Source organism: Scyliorhinus torazame, chromosome 2 (assembly GCF_047496885.1).
Source record: "Scyliorhinus torazame isolate Kashiwa2021f chromosome 2, sScyTor2.1, whole genome shotgun sequence".
In the NCBI taxonomy this organism is placed as follows: domain Eukaryota; kingdom Metazoa; phylum Chordata; class Chondrichthyes; order Carcharhiniformes; family Scyliorhinidae; genus Scyliorhinus; species Scyliorhinus torazame.
In genome coordinates this window covers 288848569-288869805 of record NC_092708.1, presented here as the reverse complement: position 1 = coordinate 288869805, position 21237 = coordinate 288848569, and the positions used below count along the sequence as shown (strand labels likewise).

General features: G+C 45.2%; 1 protein-coding gene across 6 annotated transcripts in view; it reads right to left on the bottom strand.

Moving 5' to 3' along the window:
* scfd1 (sec1 family domain containing 1) overlaps nt 1–21237 on the bottom strand; it is a 568533-nt gene that overhangs the window by 292084 nt on the left and 255212 nt on the right. For all 6 annotated transcript variants that reach the window (XM_072488067.1, XM_072488091.1, XM_072488100.1 and 3 more), the window contains 2 exons: nt 9254–9327; nt 8557–8638 (listed from right to left, as the gene is read on the bottom strand). In XM_072488067.1, coding sequence (XP_072344168.1) covers nt 8557–8638; nt 9254–9327 — 156 coding nt within the window. The remainder of the gene's footprint in view (nt 1–8556; nt 8639–9253; nt 9328–21237) is intronic.

Below are 21237 nucleotides of genomic sequence, written 5' to 3'. Positions count from 1 at the left end.
GTTTAGCCTGGCCTGTACACCAAGTTTTTAAACTATATCAGATGTTGTTGTAGGTTTTTTTTGGCTTATGAGACAACAGATTTTCTTACAAACAACGTTTTTTTTGGACTGACTTCTTACCAAAGACAGCCCTGGATCCAAATGATTAAGAGGAGTTGAAACAGTTAAAAGTAATCCCAACAACTTGTATTATTGCCGTTAATGTGATAAGCTATCCCAAGGTATTTCAGACAAGCGTTATGAAACAAAATATGACATCAGGACACAAAGAAATATTAGAACAGTTGACCAAAAGCTTGATAGAAAGAATAGGTTTTAAGGACAACTTTAATAAAGAAAAGGGGGCATAGTTTAAGGAGCATCCAGGCTAGGAAGGTGAAGAGACAGCTACTGATAGTGGAGCAATTAAAATTGGTGATGCACAGGGTCCAGAATTAGAGGCGTGCATAATATCTTGAGGGGTTGTGGGGCTGGAAGAGACTACAGAGTTAGGGAGAGGTATGACAATGGAGGGATTTGAAAATAATAATTTCAAAATCAAGGTCCAAAGATGTGCAGGTTAGATGGATTGGCCATGCTAAATTGTCCCTCAGAGTGACCAGCAAACAGTCTGATAATTCAGTGGACGAGTCAAAAGAGGTTCCTCACGAAAGTATTGTCCCTCCGTTGCAACTCAAGGCAGGCGCCAGTAGCTCTCGCAATTTCATAAACAGACTATGAATAGCAACAAAGTACTTCCTTAATGGATAGCATCAATCGTCACCAAATAACTACCCTTCCCTGTAAGGATCAAATAACAGTAATAAGGAGGGGAAATCCTAGCTTAATTTTCCCCTAGCCAGTCAAGGAAACAGAGGTCAATGGTAATGTTCCCACCTTTGACCCCGTTGCTATCAACCAACTATGCACAAATTAGTGATGTGACCATGCACCCACGCTAGTCTACAAGATATAATAACACAGCATACAGCCTTTGAGAAGTCACTAAGATTGTTTTTTATCCTTTTCTAAATTACAGAAATCAGTTATTTTTTCCAATTTTCTCCTTTTCTCTTGAAGCTCTCCTCCCCAACCTGCCAACAAAATTAACACCTTCAGCGTCGGTGCGAGGCACGCCGTTGTGTGCATCCTCACATCAGGAGGCTGAGGGGTTTGTGGATAGTATGTTTTTAGACATGGTCACCCCGCAGCTTAAGGAAGTACAGTTAGTGAGGGAATGGGTGACCAGGGTGGGGGAGCGGGGGGTTGCAGGCAGGTAGTTAGAAAGCTCCAGAGTTCATCTCACTCAAGAACCATTTTTCTGTGTTGGACAATAGTTTGAGTGACGGTTCCTCGAGGTCTTTCAGCCAAAGCCAAGTGCAGCTGAACCACTATTGGTGGTTCAGCTGCACAAGCGGGAAGGAGCAAGAATGGAAGAGCAACAGTGGTAGGGGACTCAATAGTGATGGGTGCAGACAGATGTTTCTGCAGCTGCAGACGTGACTCCAGGATGGTGCGTTGCCTCCCTGGTGCCAGGGTCAAGGATGTTACTGAATGCAGGGCATTCTGAAGTGGGAGAGTGAATAGTCAGAGGTTGTCGTTCACATTGGTACCAGCGACATAGCTAGAAAGAGGGATGAGGTCCTGCAGCAAGAATTTAGAGAGCTAGTCAGCAGACTGAAAGAAGGACCTCAAAGGGTAATCTCTGGATTACTCCCGGTACCATATGCTAGTGAGTGTAGGAATAAGAGGATAGTGCATATCAGTGTGTGGCTGAAGAATCATAGAATCATCAAATTTACAATGCAGAAGGAGGCCATTCGTCCCATTGAGTCTGTACCGGCCCTTGGAAAGAGCACCCCACTTAAGACCACACTTCCAACCTATCCCCGTAATCCAGTATCCCACCTCACCTTTTTGGATACAAAATGCAATTTAGAATGGCCAATCCACCTAACCTGCACATCTTTGGACTGTGGGAGGAAACCGGAGCATCCGGAGGAAACCCACGCAGACACGGGGAGAACGTGCAGACTCTGCACAGACAGTGACCCAAGCCGGGAATCGAACCTGGGATCCTGGAGCTGTGAAGCAACTGTGCTGACCACTGTGCCACCCTGCTGCCCACAAGAGATGGTGTAGGAGGGAGGGTTTTAGTTTCCTGGAAGACTAAGTCTGGGGAAGGTGAGGCCTGTGGCGGCATGGTAGCACAGTGGTTAGCACTGTTGCTTCACAGTGCCAGGGTCTCAGGTTTGATTCCCGGCTTGAGTCACTGTCTGTGTGGCGTCTGCACATTCTCCCTGTGTTTGCGTGGGTTTCCTCCGGGTGCTCCGATCACCTCGCACAAGTCCCAAAAGATGTGCTGTTAGGTGAATTGGATATTCTGAATTCTTCCTCTGTGTACCGGAACAGGTGCAAGAATGTGGTGACTAGGGGCTTTTCACATTAACTTCATTGCAGTATTAATGTAAGCCTACTTGTGACAATAAATATTACTATTATTAATCAAGGATAGTCAGCATGCCTTTGTCAAGGGGAGACCATGTTCAACAAATTTGTTTGAATTTTCCAAGGAGGTGACTATGTATGTAGATGAGGGCAGTGAGGTCGATGACAGTGAGGTGAGGAACAGCTACTGCGTGTCCTTGATAAGAATGTACCTCTCAGGCAGGGAGGAAGTCAAGAGGAGAAGGAGGCTTATGTAAAGATGAGGCATGAAGGTTCAGTTAGGGCGCTCGAGAGTTACAAGTTAGCTAGGAAGGACCTAAAGAGAGAGCTAAGAAGAGCCAGGAGGGGACATGAAAAGTCTTTGGCAGGTAGGATCAAGGATAACCCTAAAGCTTTCTATAGATATGTCAGGAATAAACAAATGACTAGGGTAAGAGTAGGGCCAGTCAAGGACAGTAGTGGGAAGTTGTGCGTGGAGTCTGAGGAGATAGGAGAGGTACTAAATGAATATTTTTCGTCAGTATTCACACAGGAAAAAGACAATGTTGTCAAGGAGAATACTGAGATTCAGGGTACTAGACTAGAAGGGCTTGAGGTTCAAAAGGAGGAGTTGTCAGCAATTCTGGAAAGTGTGAAAATAGATAAGTCCCCTGGGCAGGATGGGATTTATCCTAGAATTCTCTGGGAAGCTAGGGAGGAGATTGCTGAGCCTTTGGCTTTGATCTTTAAGTCATCTTTGTCTACAGGAATAGTGCCAAAAGACTGGAGAATAGCAAATGTTGTCCCCTTGTTCAAGAAGGGGAGTAGAGACAACCCCGGTAACTATAGACCAGTGAGCCTTATTTCTGTTGTGGGCAAAATCTTGGAAAGGTTTAAAAGAGATAGGATGTATAATCATCTGGAAAGGAATAATTTGATTAGAGATAGTCAACACGGTTTTGTGAAGGGTAGGTCGTGCCTCACAAACCTTATTGAGTTCTTTGAGAAGGTGACCAAACAGGTGCATGAGGGTAAAGCAGTTGATGTGGTGTGTATGGATTTCAGTAAAGCGTTTGATAAGGTTCCCCACAGTACGTTACTGCAGAAAATACGGAGGCATGGGATTCAGGGTGATTTAGCAGTTTGGATCAGAAATTGGCTAGCTGGAAGAAGACAAAGGGTGGTGGTTGATGGAAAATGTTCAGACTGGAGTCCAGTTACTAGTGATGTACCACAAGAATCTGTTTTTGGGCCACTGCTGTTTGTCATTTTTATAAATGACCTGGAGGGCGTAGAAGGATGGGTGAGTAAATTTGCAGATGACACTAAAGTCGGTGGAGTTGTGGACAGTGCAGAAGGATGTTACAAGTTACATAGATAAGCTGCAGCGCTGGGCTGAGAGGTGGCAAATGGAGTTTAATGCAGAAAAGTGTGAGGTGATTCATTTTGGAAGGAATAACAGGAAGACAGAGTACTGGGCTAATGGTAAGATTCTTGGCAGTGTGGATGAGCAAAGAGATCTCTGTGTCCATGTACATAGATCCCTGAAAGTTGCCACCCAGGTTGAGAGGGTTGTTAAAAGGGCGTATGGTGTGTTAGCTTTTATTGTACAAAGTCTTACAACACCAGGTTAAAGTCCAACAGGTTTGTTTCGATGTCACTAGCTTTCGGAGCGCTGCTCCTTCCTCGGGTGATTGAAGAGGTATGTTCATTGAAGAGGTATGAAGAGGAACATACCTCTTCATTCACCTGAGGAAGGAGCAGCCCTCCGAAAGCTAGTGACATCGAAACAAACCTGTTGGACTTTAACCTGGTGTTGTAAGACTTCGTATTGTGCTCACCCCAATCCAATGCCGGCATCTCCACATCTTAGCTTTTATTGGTAGAGGGATTGAGTTTCGGAGCCATGAGGTCATGTTGCAGCTGTACAAAACTCTGGTGCGGCCGCATTTGGAGTATTGCGTGCAATTCTGGTCGCCGCATTATAGGAAGGATGTGGAAACATTGGAAAGGGTGCAGAGGAGATTTACCAGAATGTTGCCTGGTATGGAGGGAAGATCTTATGAGGAAAGGCTGAGGGACTTGAGGCTGTTTTCGTTAGAGAGAAGAAGGTTAAGAGGTGACTTAATTGAGGCATACAAGATGATCAGAGGATTGGATAGGGTGGACAGTGAGAGCCTTTTTCCTCGGATGGTGATGTCTAGCACGAGGGGACATAGCTTTAAATTGAGGGGAGATAGATATAGGACAGATGTCAAAGGTAAGTTCTTTACTCAGAGAGTAGTAAGGGCGTGGTATGCCCTGCCTGCAACAGTAGTGGACTCGCCAACACTAAGGGCATTTAAATGGTCATTGGATAGACATATGGACGATAAGGGAATAGTGTAGATGGGCTTTAGAGTGGTTTCACAGGTCGGCGCAACATTGACTGTTATGTTCTATGTTCCTGAAGGCAACACAACAGGTAGATAATGTGGTTGAAATGGCATATGGGATACCTGCCTTTATTGACTGATGTGGAGATGCCAGCGTTGGACTGGGGTGAGCACAGTAAAAAGTCTTACAACACCAGGTTAAAGTCCAACAGGTTTGTTTCGAATCACTAGCTTTCGGAGCATAGCTCCTTCCTCAGGTGCCTATTGACTGGGGCATAGAATATAAGAGCAGGGAGGCTTTGCCAGAGCGGTACAAAACTCGGATGTTGCCTGGTATGGAGGGCATTAGATATGAGGAGAAGTTGGATAAACTCAGTTTGTTCTCACGGGAACGCAAGAGGTCGAGGGGCGACCTGATGGAAGTCTACAAGTTTATGAGGGGCATGGACAAAGTGGACAGTCAGAATCTTTTTCCCAGGGTGGAAGAGTCAATTACCAGCGGGCATAGATTGAAGGTGCAAGGGGCAATGTTGAGAGGAAATGCGCAAGGGAAGTTTTTTTACACAGAGAGTAGCGGGTGTCTGGAACTTGCTGCAGGAGGTGGTGGTGGAAGCAGGTACGATAGTGACGTTTAAGAGTCATCTTGACAAATACATGGAATAGAATAGGAATAGAGGGATACGGGCCCCGTAATTGTAGAAGGTTTAGGTTAGATGGGCAGCATGGTACGCACAGGCTTGGAGGGCCGAATGGCCTGTTCCCGTGCTGTACTTTCATGGTTTTTTTGTCAGTCCTGCCATCCCAGGAATCAGTCTCTCGTAATCCTTTGCTGAGCTCCCTCTTTAGCATGAACATCCATCCTCAGAGAAGGGGACTAAAACTGCACATAACATTCCAGTTGTGGTCTCACCAAGGCCCCGTATAATTGCAGCAAGATATCCTTACTCCTGTACTCAAATCCTCTTACAAAACCATGTCTCGTTGTCCATTCCCCTCTCTCAATTTTTGGCCATTCAGCCTTCCTGTTTTTTTACCAAAGTGGATATCCTCACTTTTATCCACATTATATTCCATCTGACATACATTTGTCCATTCATATGGAAACCGGAGCACCCAGAGAAAACCCACACAGACACGGGAGAACATGCAAACTCCACACACAACACTCACATAAGAAAAGCAAATCCTTCTAATGTTGCAGCTGAGAAAGGATGTAAAGCGCATGGCATGCATTACATGGAGTAAAATGACAGAAAAAGTGCATGTTAATACAGCCATCGTGTGTTCTTTGGGATTGTTCAGTAAGTGCTGTCCAATCACGGCAGCATCCTGTTGGTGGAGAATACCATGTGTTACTACTGCAATGTAGCAGCATGAAATGCCAGCTTCACCTGTTGCTCAAATCTTTCCTTCCAGGTAGTTTGAGGTACAGAGAAAACACTTTTCAGGACTGTAAGTGGCGGACTTAAAGCTCATTCATGAGCTTGCACGATAAGCACGATAAACAGCAAGCAATTATCTGATCAGGTTAACCATTATCCCGCCGAATAACTTTGATATGCCCTCTACCAACATCAAGTGAGCAAATGCCTTGGGTCCTATTTACAAGGCCAATTTTATAATGTGTGAATCTCAATGCATATATTGACTAGTGAAGATAGGCATGAAGGACAGTAGTAGAGAACCCGTAACCCATTTCTCAACCAATACATCGGAGAATTGATTTTAATTGCTCCACCACTGGCGGTGTGCCTTCAGCGACCAAGACACTAAGTTCTGGAATTTCCCCCTTAAACTCTCTGCCTAGCGACCACTCTTTCCTAATTTGGGGTATCTACCCAATATTACCTTAAGTGTCAAAATCTGTTTGATAACACTCTTGTTAAGTGCCTTATGATGTTTCACTACTTTAAGGTGCTATAGAAATACCAAGTTGTTTTTATTCACTGCTTAGAATAACTTCAGAAAATGGGTAGGTGGGTAGGTTTCTTTTTACGGTGCAACTGGAAGAAATCTCCCAGATTCCCAAAAATATTTTCATATCCTTTATGCCACATTAACTGTCAAGATCCCAATAGCATGATATATTTCTTGTTTCCTTTTGACACAAAGATTGGTAAATGATCCAAGACAATGAAGCACAAATTGTCCCCAAAGGCTGCAGATGCATTAATCACTTTGCAGGAATTACCCAGAGTTTCCACTGGAAAGTTAAAGTACTTGTTCATGTCATTTAGGGGCAGCACGGTAGCATGGTGGTTAGCACAATTGCTTCACAGCTCCAGGGTCCCAGGTTCGATTCCGGCTTGGGTCACTGTCTGTGCGGAGTTTGCACGTTCTCCCCGTGTGTGCGTGGGTTTCCTCCGGGTTCTCCGGTTTCCTCCCACAGTCCAAAGATGTGCGGGTTAGGTGGATTGGCCATGCTAAATTGCCCATAGTGTCCAAAATTGCCCGTAGGGTGGGGTTACTGGGTTATGGGGATTAGGTGGGGTTACTGGGTTATGGGGATAGGGTGGAGGTTTGGACCTTCGGTAGGGTGCTCTTTCCAAGAGCCGGTGCAGACTCGATGGGCCGAATGGCCTCCTTCTGCACTGTAAATTCTATGTCTATGTCTATATCTGGTGAGATTTCCAGATTCTTAGCTTAGCCTTTAGGGTGACACATGGAATTGACAAATCCCATTCAGTCGGAATAAAGGGAAGAAAATGATGTGCGTTTTTATCAGTAGATAATAGATAATAGCAGCAGCCATGAAGGTTAAAACGGCTTAGACTGAAGACAATGTAGGCTGCTCAGTAGACTAGAAGAGGGAAAATAAGCGCAACATCTACAGTATTAAGCTGCATCAATCATTCAGGAACTATACATCGCCATGAAGTAGAATCAAAACAATTGTGCCCAAGATGATTAAATTTGGCTCTGTAAGCACAAAATGAAAACAGAATTTCCTTTGCATCAGCAGGATTCAGAGAACATGGAAAACAGATGTCAGTTATTACAAAAGTAGCAATAACAAATAACAGTGAATATTTCACTCATATCATTCATCGATCAATTCTATTATTTTTTCTGGAGTGAAGATGAGGATATGAGCATTGGAAATGGAGCATTTCTTACTTTAAGTAATCCAATGTCAGTTCCAGCGTGAATTAGATGAAATCCCTGTATTCAGGACCAACACAGTGCCTTAATCGGAATTTATTGCACTAATGGGACAACACGATTTGGCCATCTAGCCTCTTGAGGGGAGATTGCCAATCAATTTTGAATTATAAGCCATTTTACCAAATAGATTTATACAAAGATAAAACAAAATCAAATTAGGATTGTCCTAGCTTATTTAACATGCAGCTTTGATGGTCATGGGAGATGGAAGACTTCCATTTCAGTAGTCTAAACTGGATTCAAAACAGGAAATCAGTTGAAAAGATAATGTTCTAAGCCATCCTGGTTAATTTGCTACAAAGCTGTGGTCACAGTTGTCCTTGGACTGGAAAACAATATTCTTTTTGAGTTTGAGACTTTTATACACTAGAGAATACCACATAACCATTAAAAGGATTTAAATATTTGTTCAGGTTTTACAGTAGAACAGTTATGGAAAATCTACTCTTTGACCCATTCAAATAGAGAGGCTCAGAGATGTTGACCATTCTGGTTATACAAACTGCTGACTGCTGGAACATTTAAAACAAAAATTAGAAATAGAGTTATTCTACGCAAAATTATTTGATGGTGAAATCACCATGAAATGAAGCAGCAATAAATATTATACCTTAATGTGCTCCAAAACAGCTGTTGCCAAATTTGTATGAAGATCAATAAGTCTCTTTTTCTGTAGCAGTTCGGGGAGAGAGCTTTAAGGGAGATGGGTAGAAATTAGCAGAGTATATTTCACTTTCTAAAAAAAGACAAATCTTGATTTAAAAATCAAAAACAAGCACCATTGCAATTGTATGATAGTCAACTTCAAACTCTTCTTTATGAAATTTTAATATAATACAATGCATTTTTAGACAATTTTAATACAACGCATTTCTGAAAGGAAGCAAGATGCCATTTACATTGGTTAAACAAAATGCACTAGTTCTTATTAAAATGATACAAACAAAACAAAAAACAGAACGAGACGGACTATAGCTGACCAGGCTGATTCCTGGAATAGCGGGACTGATGTATGAGGAGAGATTGAGTTGGTTAGGATTATATTCACTGGATTTTAGAAGAATGAGGGGGGATCTGGTTATGTAGTTACCTGGTTATCACGTATCTCTGAGATGTTGCTGAGATTATTTATTTATTTCACAACAAAGTGTATGTTCTCGCTTAATTTTAGAAGATTTTATAGAGAGTGAAAGTAACTTTTTGGCAATAAATAATGTCCACACTAATTAGAGAAATGCTGGTCTACAAATACAAACTCTGAAAAATACAGACGAGTGGATGCAATATCTTTTCACATGAATACATACCTGACTGCTGATGTAAGTTTGGCAGTGTTATCAGAGAGCATGCTAATAGCACCGTCGTCCTCTCCCTCCAGTCCCTGTGAAACAAGAATCATTGACATGGTCAGCGTGACTTTCAGAAGCTGACTTCTGGTACCAATTTCGATCCATTAAACAGAAAATGCCTTACACAGTCTCCAATGAACTTCCAATTATGTGATTAGGTAGATAATTATTCTATTTGAAAATCAACTTGGTGACAGATGCTGAATTGCGACGGCAATACAAATAGAACAAGCAAGCAATCATAGAATCATAGAAGTTTACAGCATGGAAACAGGCCCTTCGGCACAACCAGTCCATGCCGCCCAGTTTTTACCATTAAGCTAGTCCCAGTTGCCCGCACTTGGCCCATAACCCTCTATACCCATCTTACCCATGTAACTATCTAAATGCTTTTTAAAAGACACAATTGTACCCGCCTCTACTACTACCTCTGGCAGCCCATTCCAGACACTCACTACCCTCTGAGTGAAGAAATTGCCCCTCTGGGCCCTTCTGAATCTCTCCCCTCTCACCTTAAACCTATGCCCTCTAGTTTTAGACTCCCCTACCTTTGGGAAAAGATGTTGACTATCTACCTCATCTATGCCCCTCATTATTTTATAGACCTCTATAAGATCACCCCTAAGCCTCCTACGCTCCAAGGAAAAAAGTCCCAGTCTATCCAGCCTCTCCTAATAACTCAAACCATCAAGTCCCGGCAACATCCTAGTAAATCTTTTCTGCACTCTTTCCAGTTTAATAATATCCTTCCTATAATAGGGTGACCAGAACTGCACACAGTATTCCAAGTGTGGCCGTACCAATGTCTTGTACAACTGTCTTGGGTAATGAACCAGGCCAGGTGTTGGATTTGGAGGTAGGAGAGCACTTTGGGGACAGTGACCAAAATTCGGTGACGTTTACGTTAATGATGGAAAGGGATAAGTATACACCGCAAGGGCAAGAGTTATAGCTGGGGGAAGGGCAATTATGATGCCATTAGACGTGACTTGGGGGGGATAAGGTGGAGAAGTAGGCTGCAAGTGTTGGGCACACTGGATAAGTGGGGCTTGTTCAAGGATCAGCTACTGCGTGTTCTTGATAAGTATGTACCGGTCAGACAGGGAGGAAGGCGTCGAGCGAGGGAACCGTGGTTTACCAAGGAAGTGGAATCTCTTGTTAAGAGGAAGAAGGAGGCCTATGTGAAGATGAAGTGTGAAGTTTCGGTTGGGGCGATGGATAGTTACAAGGTAGCGAGGAAGGATCTAAAGAGAGAGCTAAGACGAGCAAGGAGGGGACATGAGAAGTATTTGGCAGGAAGGATCAAGGAAAACCCAAAAGCTTTCTATAGGTATGTCAGGAATAAGCGAATGACTAGGGAAAGAGTAGGACCAGTCAAGGACAGGGATGGGAAATTGTGTGTGCAGTCTGAAGAGATAGGTGAGATACTAAATGAATATTTTTCGTCAGTATTCACTCAGGAAAAAGATAATGTTGTGGAGGAGAATGCTGAGCCCCAGGCTAATAGAATAGATGGCATTGAGGTACGTAGGGAAGAGGTGTTGGCAATTCTGGACAGGCTGAAAATAGATAAGTCCCCGGGACCTGATGGGATTTATCCTAGGATTCTCTGGGAGGCCAGGGAAGAGATTGCTGGACCTTTGGCTTTGATTTTTATGTCATCATTGGCTACAGGAATAGTGCTCGAGGACTGGAGGACAGCAAATGTGGTCCCTTTGTTCAAAAAGGGGAGCAGAGACAACCCCGGCAACTATAGACCGGTGAGCCTCACGTCTGTAGTGGGTAAAGTCTTGGAGGGGATTATAAGAGACAAGATTTATAATCATCTAGATAGGAATAATATGATCAGGGATAGTCAGCATGGCTTTGTGAAGGGTAGGTCATGCCTCACAAACCTTATTGAGTTCTTTGAGAAGGTGACTAAACAGGTAGACAAGGGTAGAGCAGTTGATGTGGTGTATATGGATTTCAGCAAAGCGTTTGATAAGGTTCCCCACGGTAGGCTATTGCAAAAAATACGGAGGCTGGGGATTGAGGGTGATTTAGAGATGTGGATCAGAAATTGGCTAGCTGAAAGAAGACAGAGGGTGGTGGTTGATGGGAAATGTTCAGAATGGAGTACAGTCACAAGTGGAGTACCACAAGGATCTGTTCTGGGGCCGTTGCTGTTTGTCATTTTTATCAATGACCTAGAGGAAGGCGCAGAAGGGTGGGTGAGTAAATTTGCAGACGATACTAAAGTCGGTGGTGTTGTCGATAGTGTGGAAGGATGTAGCAGGTTACAGAGGGATATAGATAAGCTGCAGAGCTGGGCTGAGAGGTGGCAAATGGAGTTTAATGTAGAGAAGTGTGAGGTGATTCACTTTGGAAGGAATAACAGGAATGCGGAATATTTGGCTAATGGTAAAGTTCTTGAAAGTGTGGATGAGCAGAGGGATCTAGGTGTCCATGTACATAGATCCCTGAAAGTTGCCACCCAGGTTGATAGGGTTGTGAAGAAGGCCTATGGAGTGTTGGCCTTTATTGGTAGAGGGATTGAGTTCCGGATTCGGGAGGTCATGTTGCAGCTGTACAGAACTCTGGTACGGCCGCATTTGGAGTATTGCGTACAGTTCTGGTCACCGCATTATAGGAAGGACGTGGAGGCTTTGGAGCGGGTGCAGAGGAGATTTACCAGGATGTTGCCTGGTATGGAGGGAAAATCTTATGAGGAAAGGCTGATGGACTTGAGGTTGTTTTCGTCGGAGAGAAGAAGGTTAAGAGGAGACTTAATAGAGGCATACAAAATGTTCAGGGGGTTGGATAGGGTGGACAGTGAGAGCCTTCTCCCGCGGATGGATATGGCTGGCACGAGGGGACATAACTTTAAACTGAGGGGTAATAGATATAGGACAGAGGTCAGAGGTAGGTTCTTTACGCAAAGAGTAGTGAGGCCGTGGAATGCCCTACCTGCTACAGTAGTGAACTCGCCAACATTGAGGGCATTTAAAAGTTTATTGGATAAACATATGGATGATAATGGCATAGTGTAGGTTAGATGGCTTTTGTTTCGGTGCAACATCGTGGGCCGAAGGGCCTGTACGGCGCTGTATTGTTCTATGTTCTATGTTCAACAAGACGTCCCAACTCCTGTAATTCAATGTTCTGACCAATGAAACCAAGCATGCCGAATGCCTTCTTCACCACCCTGTCCACCTGCGACTCCACCTTCAAGGAGCTATGAACCTGGACTCCTAGATCTCTTTGTTCTATAACTCTCCCCAACGCCATACCATTAACTGAGTAGGTCCTGGCCTGATTCGATCTGCCAAAATGCATCACCTCACATTTATCTAAATTAAACTCCATCTGCCATTCGTCGGCCCACTGGCCGAATTGATCAAGATCCCGTTGCAATCCTAGATAACCTTCTTCACTATCCACTGTGCCACCAATCTTGGTGTCATCTGCAAACTTACTAACCATGCCTCCTAAATTCTCATCCAAATCATTAATATAAATCACAAATAACAGTGGACCCAGCACCGATCCCTGAGGCACACCACTGGTCACAGGCCTCCAGTTTGAAAAACAACCCTCTACAACCACCCTCTGTCTTCTGTCGTCCAGCCAATTTTGAATCCAATTGGCAACCTCACCCTGGATCCCGTGAGCTTTAACCTTTTGCAACAACCTACCATGCGGTACCTTGTCAAAGGCTTTGCTAAAGTCTATGTAGACAACGTCTACTGCACTGCCCTCATCTACCTTCTTGGTCACCCCCTCAAAAAACTCAATCAAATTTGTGAGACATGATTTTCCACGCACAAAGCCATGCTGACTGCCCCGAATCAGTCCTTGCCTCTCTAAATGCTTGTAGATCCTGTCTCTCAGAATACCTTCTAGCAACTTACCTACTACAGACGTTAGGCTCACCGGTCTGTAGTTCCCAGGCTTTTCCCTGCTGCCCTTCTTAAACAAGGGCACAACATTCGCCACTCTCCAATCTTCAGGCACCTCACCTGTGGCTGCCGATGATTCAAATATCTCTGTTGGGGGACCCGCAATTTCCTCCCTAGCCTCCCACAACACCCTGGGATACATTTCATCAGGTCCCGGGGATTTATCTACCTTGATGCGCTTTAAGACTTCCAGCACCTCCTCCTCTGTAATATGCACACTTCTCAAGACATCACTATTTATTTCCCTTAGTTTCCTAACATCCATGCCTTTCTCCACCGTGAATACCGATGAGAAATATTCATTCAGGATCTCACCCAACTCTTGTGGCTCTGCACATAGATGCCCTTGTTGATCCTTAAGAGGCCCTACTCTGTCCCTAGTTACTCTTTTCCCCTTTATGTATTTGTAGAATCTCTTTGGATTCTCCCTTGCATTATTTGCCAAAGCAATTTCATGTCCCCTTTTTGCCCTCCTGATTTCCCTCTTAACTCTATTTCGACAATCTCTCCTCTTCTAGGGATCCACTTGATCCCAGTTGCTTATGTACGTCATTTGCCTCCTTCTTCTTTTTGACCAGAGTCTCAATATCTCGAGTCATCCAGGGTTCCCTACTTCTACCAGCCTTACCCTTCACTCTAAAGGGAATGTGCTTACCCTGCACCCTGGTTAACACATTTTTAAAAGCCTCCCATTTACCAGCCGTCCCTTTGCCTGCCAACAGTCTCCCCCAATCTACCTCTGCAAGTTCCTGTCTGATACCATCAAAATTGGCCTTGCCCCAATTAAGAATTTTAACTCTTGGGCCAGACCTATCATTCTCCATAGCTATCTTAAAACTAATGGAGTTATGGTCACTTGTCCCAAAGTGATCTCTCACTAGCACTTCTGTCACTTGCCCTTCCTTATTTCCCAAGACGAGGTCAAGTTTTGCCCCCTCTCTAGTCGGTCCATCCACATGCTGAATGAGAAATTCCTCCTGAATACACTCAACAATTTTCCCTCCATCCAAGCCCCTAATGCTATGGCTGTCCCAGTCAATGTTGGGAAAGTTAAAGTCCCCTACTACTACCACCCTATTATTCTTGCAGCTATCTGTAATCTCCTTACATATTTGCTCCTCAATTTCCCGCTGACTATTTGGGGGCCTGTAGTACAGTCCTACCAAGGTGATCTCTCCAGTCTTATTTTTCAGTTCCACCCATATAGACTCAGTGGGCGAACCCTCGGATATATCCCCTCTAAGTACTGCCGTGATGTTCTCCCTAATCAAAAACGCCACTCCCCCTCCTCTCTTACCTCCTGTTCTATCCTTTCTATAGCATCTGTACCCCGGAACATTGAGCTGCCAGTCCTGCCCCTCCCTTAGCCATGTTTCAGTCATAGCTATAATATCCCAGTCCCATGTGCCCGTCCATGCCCTGAGTTCATCCGCTTTGCCCGTCAGGCCCCTTGCATTGAAATAAATGCAGTTTAATGTAGACCTTCCTTGCTCTCTGCCCTGCTTTCTCAGGTCATGCTTTACACACTCTCCCTTCCTGCCTTTTGTTTCTGTCCCCACTGACTTCCTACATCGGTTCCCATCCCCATTCCCATTCCCATCATAGTTTATCATAGAATTTACAGAGCAGAAGGAGGCCATTCGGCCCATCGGGTCTGCACCGGCTCTTGGAAAGAGCACCCTACCCAAGGTCAACACCGCCACCCTATCCCCATAACCCAGTAACCCCACCCAACACTAAGGGCAATTTTGGACACTAAGGGCAATTTATCATGGCCAATCCACCTAACCCGCACATCTTTGGACTGTGGGAGGAAACCGGAGCACCCGGAGGAAACCCACGCACACACGGGGAGGATGTGCAGACTCCGCACAGACAGTGACCCAAGCTGGAATCGAACCTGGGACCCTGGAGCTGTGAAGCAATTGTACTATCCACAAGGCTACCGTGCTGCATCATGAAAATGAAAACGTATAAACGAATAAAAGGTTTGCAAAATTATGAACATTTCAGTATACAAATAATTGCAGAATAAAAATGAAACGTCTGAAGAGCATTTATTTCAATGCGAGAAGTATTACAGGTAAGGCGGATGAACCTAGAGCTTGGATTAGTACTTGGAACTATTATTTTGTCGCCATTTCAGAGATTTGGTTGAGGGACGGAAAGAAAGGTCAGGATTGGCAGCTAAACGTTCCAGGATTTATATGTTTCAGGCAGGATAGGGTGGGATGTAAATGGGGTAGGGCAGTTGCACTACTGGTTAAGAATAATATCTTAGCTGTACTGTGGGGGAAGACCTCAGAGGTCTCATGAAGCGAGGTTAATGGGTAAAGCTCAGGAATAGGAGGGTGCAGTCACAATGTTGGGGGTTTACCCACAGCCTCCCCACAGCCAGTGGGAGATAGAGGAGCAGATATGTAGGCAGATTTTGGAAAGGTGTAAAAGCAACAGGTTGCTGTGGTGGGTGATTTTAACTTCCCCTATATTGACTGGGATTCACTTAGTGCTAGGGGCTTGGATGCAGCAGATTTGGTAAGGAGCATCCAGGAGGGCTTCTTGGAAATATGTAGATAGTCCAACTAGGGAAGGGGCCTTGCTGGACCTGGTACTGGGGAATGAGCCCGGCCAGGTGGTCGAAATTTCAGTAGGGGAGAATTTTGAGAACAGTGACCATAATTCAGTAAGTTTTAAGGTACTGTGAGATAACGATAACAGTGGTCCTCTGGAGAAGTTGCTAAATTGGGGGAAGGCTAATTATCAACAGCATTAGGCAGTAACTGAAGAATCTAGATTGGGGCGGATGTTTGAGGGTTGTAACCATCTGGGATGGCCACTTTCAGAATACAAAATGGACACTCACAGAGAATATAGGGAAATGTGGACAATACTAAGCAACAAGCAGGCACAGAGCCTGAATGTATATTTGGGAAGCAGTCAGCAGACGGAATCAAAACTCTGGGTCGATTAATATATTGATGGCCCATCTCCGAGGAACAAAGGACTCAGGTAGCCGATACTGTGGCAGACATCCCGGCGCCAGTACCCCAATCGAAAGACACAAACAAAGCAAGGCCAACGGCCACCTAAGACACGCCCAGCCATCAAGGCACCCACCCCTTTATTGGTTAAGATCGATAACAATGATCGAGAAGCTGCCCAATTAATTGGGACCAAGTTTAAGGCCCGCCTAAAAGCGTGCGAAGGCCCTCCAAATATAAGAAGGAACCCCCACGAGAGATTCGCTCTCTTGGATTTGGCTCTCAAGCGGAGAGACCCATCCACCAGCATCACCAGAAGCAAGTAAGTTCAAGGTCAACGCTCGCTACCAGACGGACGACCTTAGCTGTACTCCTGTTACCTCTTCGAACCCAACAGCCTCAGATCCGAACAACGGCCATTGTTCCTCTAACTAAGTGGGCACCCAAAGTTAAGTATAGGTGTTAGCATTAGAGATAGTTAGTTCGTAGTATTATCGTGCACGAGTACATCTTACTGTGTGTAAATAAATAGTATTGACTTTGAGCTAACTAATTGGTGTATTGGCTCTTTGATCGGTATTCGGGTTGAACCTTGTGGCGGTATCAAGAGATACCTGGCGACTCTGAAAGTACACTCATAATTAGGATTAAGAAAGTCGACCATATTGACCCCCATATTTATAACCAAATAAATATAGCAACATCACTGGTGACATCTGACGGGACTCGACCTAGAAGTGGCTTTGTCACTCAGAGATCCCAAATTTGAATTAGAAATCCAATTGGAAAAAGTAAAAACCACAAGCATAAGACCAATAATGAAATGAAAATTGCTTATTGTCACAAGTGGGGGCTTCAAATGAAGTTACTGTGAAAAGCCCCTAGTCGCCACATTCCGGCGCCTGTTCGGGGAGGCTGGTACGGGAATATCGATCAAACCACCAAGATTCGGAAGTGTGTTATTTGCATGCGTACTAACAAGGGATATAAGGTAAACCTGATAGATTTTGTTGCGTAAAACTGTCGGGAGTTTTGTAGATCGGAAAATAACGCAAGCCGTACCCGTGTTTACATCATCACTTTATTCCCCCCGTTCCAAATTCGGTAGAAACCGAGAGATAGCAGTAGAAATGCCATTGAAGGCAATGTACGCCTTATGAACCCCAGGAATTCGAGGTCGCAGCAACCAGTAGAGTAGGGCAGTGACCCGTATGGGAAGAGGAAATTAGAAAATATCTCAAAGGGCAAGGATTGCCCCTTTGGAGTGAATTTTGTGCAAATGAGGAAACAGGTCCCGGAAGTATAGGAGAACCTGACCGAGATTCATAAGAAAAGCTTAGGGAAAGCTCATAAGACGATGGCAATCGTGTCCTGCATGGCACAATTGCGAGGCACAGAGGAGGTCGTGAGGATGCTCCGCAGAGAGATTGAAGAGAGAAATAAGAATAGTGAGGGAGTCAGGAGGGCTAGAAGGGGTCACGAAAAGTCATTGGCAAATAGGGTTAAGGAAAATCCCAAGGCTTTTTACACGTACATAAAAAGCAAGAGGGTAGCCAGGGAAAGGGTTGGCCCACTGAAGGATAGGCAAGGGAATCTATGTGTGGAGCCAGAGGAAATGGGCGAGGTACTAAATGAAAACTTTGCATCAGTATTCACCAAAGAGACGAAATTGGTAGATGTTGAGTCTGGAGAAGGGTGTGTAGATAGCCTGGGTCACATTGAGATCCAAAAAGACGAGGTATTGGGTGTCTTAAAAAATATTACGGTAGATAAGTCCCCAGGGCCTGACGGGATCTACCCCAGAATACTGAAGGAGGCTGGAGAGGAAATTGCTGAGGCCTTGACAGAAATCTTTGGATCCTCACTGTCTTCAGGGGATGTCCCGGAGGACTGGAGAATAGCCAATGTTGTTCCTCTGTTTAAGAAGGGTAGCAAGGATAATCCAGGGAACTACAGGCCGGTGAGCCTTACTTCAGTGGTAGGGAAATTACTGGAGAGAATTCTTCGAGACAGGATCTACTCCCATTTGGAAGCAAATGGACGTATTAGTGAGAGGCAGCATGGTTTTGTGAAGGGGAGGTCGTGTCTCACTAACTTGATAAGAGTTTTTCGAGGAGGTCACTAAGATGATTGATGCAGGTAGGGCAGTGGATGTTGTCTATATGGACTTCAGTAAGGCCTTTGACAAGGTCCCTCATGGTAGACTAGTACAAAAGGTGAAGTCACACGGGATCAGGGGTGAGCTGGCAAGGTGGATACAGAACTGGCTAGGTCATAGAAGGCAGAGAGTAGCAATGGAAGGATGCTTTTCTAATTGGAGGGCTGTGACCAGTGGTGTTCCACAGGGATCAGTGGTGGGACCTTTGCTGTTTGTAGTATATATAAATGATTTGGAGGAAAATGTAACTGGTCTGATTAGTAAGTTTGCAGACGACACAAAGGTTGGTGGAATTGCGGATAGCGATGAGGACTGTCAGAGGATACAGCAGGATTTAGATTGTTTGGAGACTTGGGCGGAGAGATGGCAGATGGAGTTTAATCCGGACAAATGTGAGGTAATGCATTTTGGAAGGTCTAATGAAGGTAGGGAATATACAGTGAATGGTAGAACCCTCAAGAGTATTGAAAGTCAAAGAGATCTAGGAGTACAGGTCCACAGGTCACTGAAAGGGGCAACACAGGTGGAGAAGGTAGTCAAGAAGGCATAGGGCATGCTTGCCTTCATTGGCCGGGGCATTGAGTATAAGAATTGGCAAGTCATGTTGCAGCTGTATAGAACCTTAGTTAGGCCACACTTGGAGTATAGTGTTCAATTCTGGTCGCCACACTACCAGAAGGCTTTAGAGAGGGTGCGGAAGAGATTTACCAGAATGGTGCCTGGTATGGTGGGCATTAGCTATGAGGAGCGGTTGAATAAACTCGGTTTGTTCTCACTGGAACGAAGGAGGTTGAGGGGCGACCTGATAGAGGTCTACAAAATTATGAGGGGCATAGACAGAGTGGATAGTCAGAGGCTTTTCCCCGGGGTAGAGGGGTCAATTACTAGGGGGCATAGGTTTAAGGTGAGAGGGGCAAGGTTTAGAGAAGATGTACGAGGCAAGTTTTTTTACGCAGAGGGTAGTGGGTGCCTGGAACTCGCTGCCGGAGGAGGTGGTGGAAGCAGGGACGATAGTGACATTTAAGGGGCATCTTGACAAATACATGAATAGGATGGGAATAGAGGGATACGGATCCAGGAAGTGTAGAAGATTGTAGTTTAGTCGGGCAGCATGGTCGGCACGGGCTTGGAGGGCAACAACGCAGAATCGCCGAGCAGAAGCTTATAGCCAAGTTCCGCACACGAGTGCGGCCTCAACCGGGACCTGGGATTCATGTCGCATTACATTCATCCCCCACCATCTGGCCTGCAAAATCCTACCAACTGTCCTGGCTTGACACAATTCACACCTCTTTAACCTGGGGTTACCCCATCTCTGGATCTGTAAAGATTCAATCACCTGCTAATGCTCGCATTCCAAGCATTGTCTGGCATATTTGAATCTGTCTATCTATATGTTTCTGGAACATACCTCTTCATTCACCTGAGGAAGGAGCAGCGCTCCGAAAGCAAGTGACATCGAAACAAACCTGTTGGACTTTAACCTGGTGTTGTAAGACTTCGTATTGTGCTCACCCCAGTCCAACGCCAGCATCTCCACATCAAAGAAATGTACAGCACAGGAACAGACCTGCAATCCCTGCTTTCTGTACAAAATGGATTCCAGAATATATTTGGACCCCAGTTAGATCAGGAAAATGGCCCCGATTGGCAGGATTTATATGAGACTGGCCATCGATATGTACCTGGCACATGTACTCAGGACAAATCTCAGAAAAGAAAAGCACCCCCACCCCCAACTGCACAGGTAGAGCATAACCCCATGAACCCTGTCACCACACAGCGCAGGGCCACAACAGACGGAGACCCAGATTTTCTGTACACCACCCCATTAACCGTCACTCAATTAAGGGACACGTGTGATAAGATAACACCGTTCCTACCCACATCGGACCCACACCATTATTTTGCAAGAGTCAAACAACAGGCGACCATGTACGGCCTGGATGAGAAAGAGCACGTGAAGCTCACAGTTTTGGGCCTCGACCCCTCAGTCGTGGCAGCCCTTCCCGACCCACAAAATGTAGGAGGAGGCACCCTCCAAGAAATGCATGCAGCGATCCTAGATGCGATCGGCTACAATAAGGTAGAAGGCCTCAATAAATGTAGGCAGAAAGACATAGAGCACCCAACAGAGTTTGCTGGACTCCTGTGGATTCATTTCACAGCAGTATTCGGAGAGTTAGCCCGCACCCATTTGACCCCAGACAATATGGCCAAATGGACTCGAATCCTAGTCTCTCACGCGACCGAAGCAGGACAGAGAGCTTGCGCCAATTATGACCCCTCAGATGAGACCCACAATGAGAAATGGGTACTAAAGAGATTGTCCCGAGCTTGGGAACAGTCCATTCAGGAAAAATCAGATTACAGTAAAGCAGAGGAAGAGCAGGCAGATGCTAACATGCATCCAGTTAGGAAGCACCAGAACCCCGCATGGGTAAACGAGGGAAGAAACAGCCCACAGCAGCCTAAATCCCAAGAATATTACAATTGCGGACAATTAGGACATTATGCACGAGAGTGCAATGCCCCCCAGAAACAGCAGCGAAACCAGCAGGCAAATACCCTAAATAAGAATAGGGCCAAGCCAATTCATAGTGTTAGCGCCCGTTCCGAAAATACAGATATGAACGGCACCGATTGACGGTGTTCGGACTCCCCAACTTGTGTCTGCAACACCCTTTGGGACAAGTCCGGAAGGCTGGTAGTGGCAGGCACTGTCCGGGGACACCACGCAGAATTTCTTTGGGACACAGGAGGGTCCCGTACCACGCTCAACTCCTCCACAATGTCTCAACGAGACACATGGCCCACCACAGACACCATTACTCTCAGCGGTTTTACAGGGCACTTGCAGCA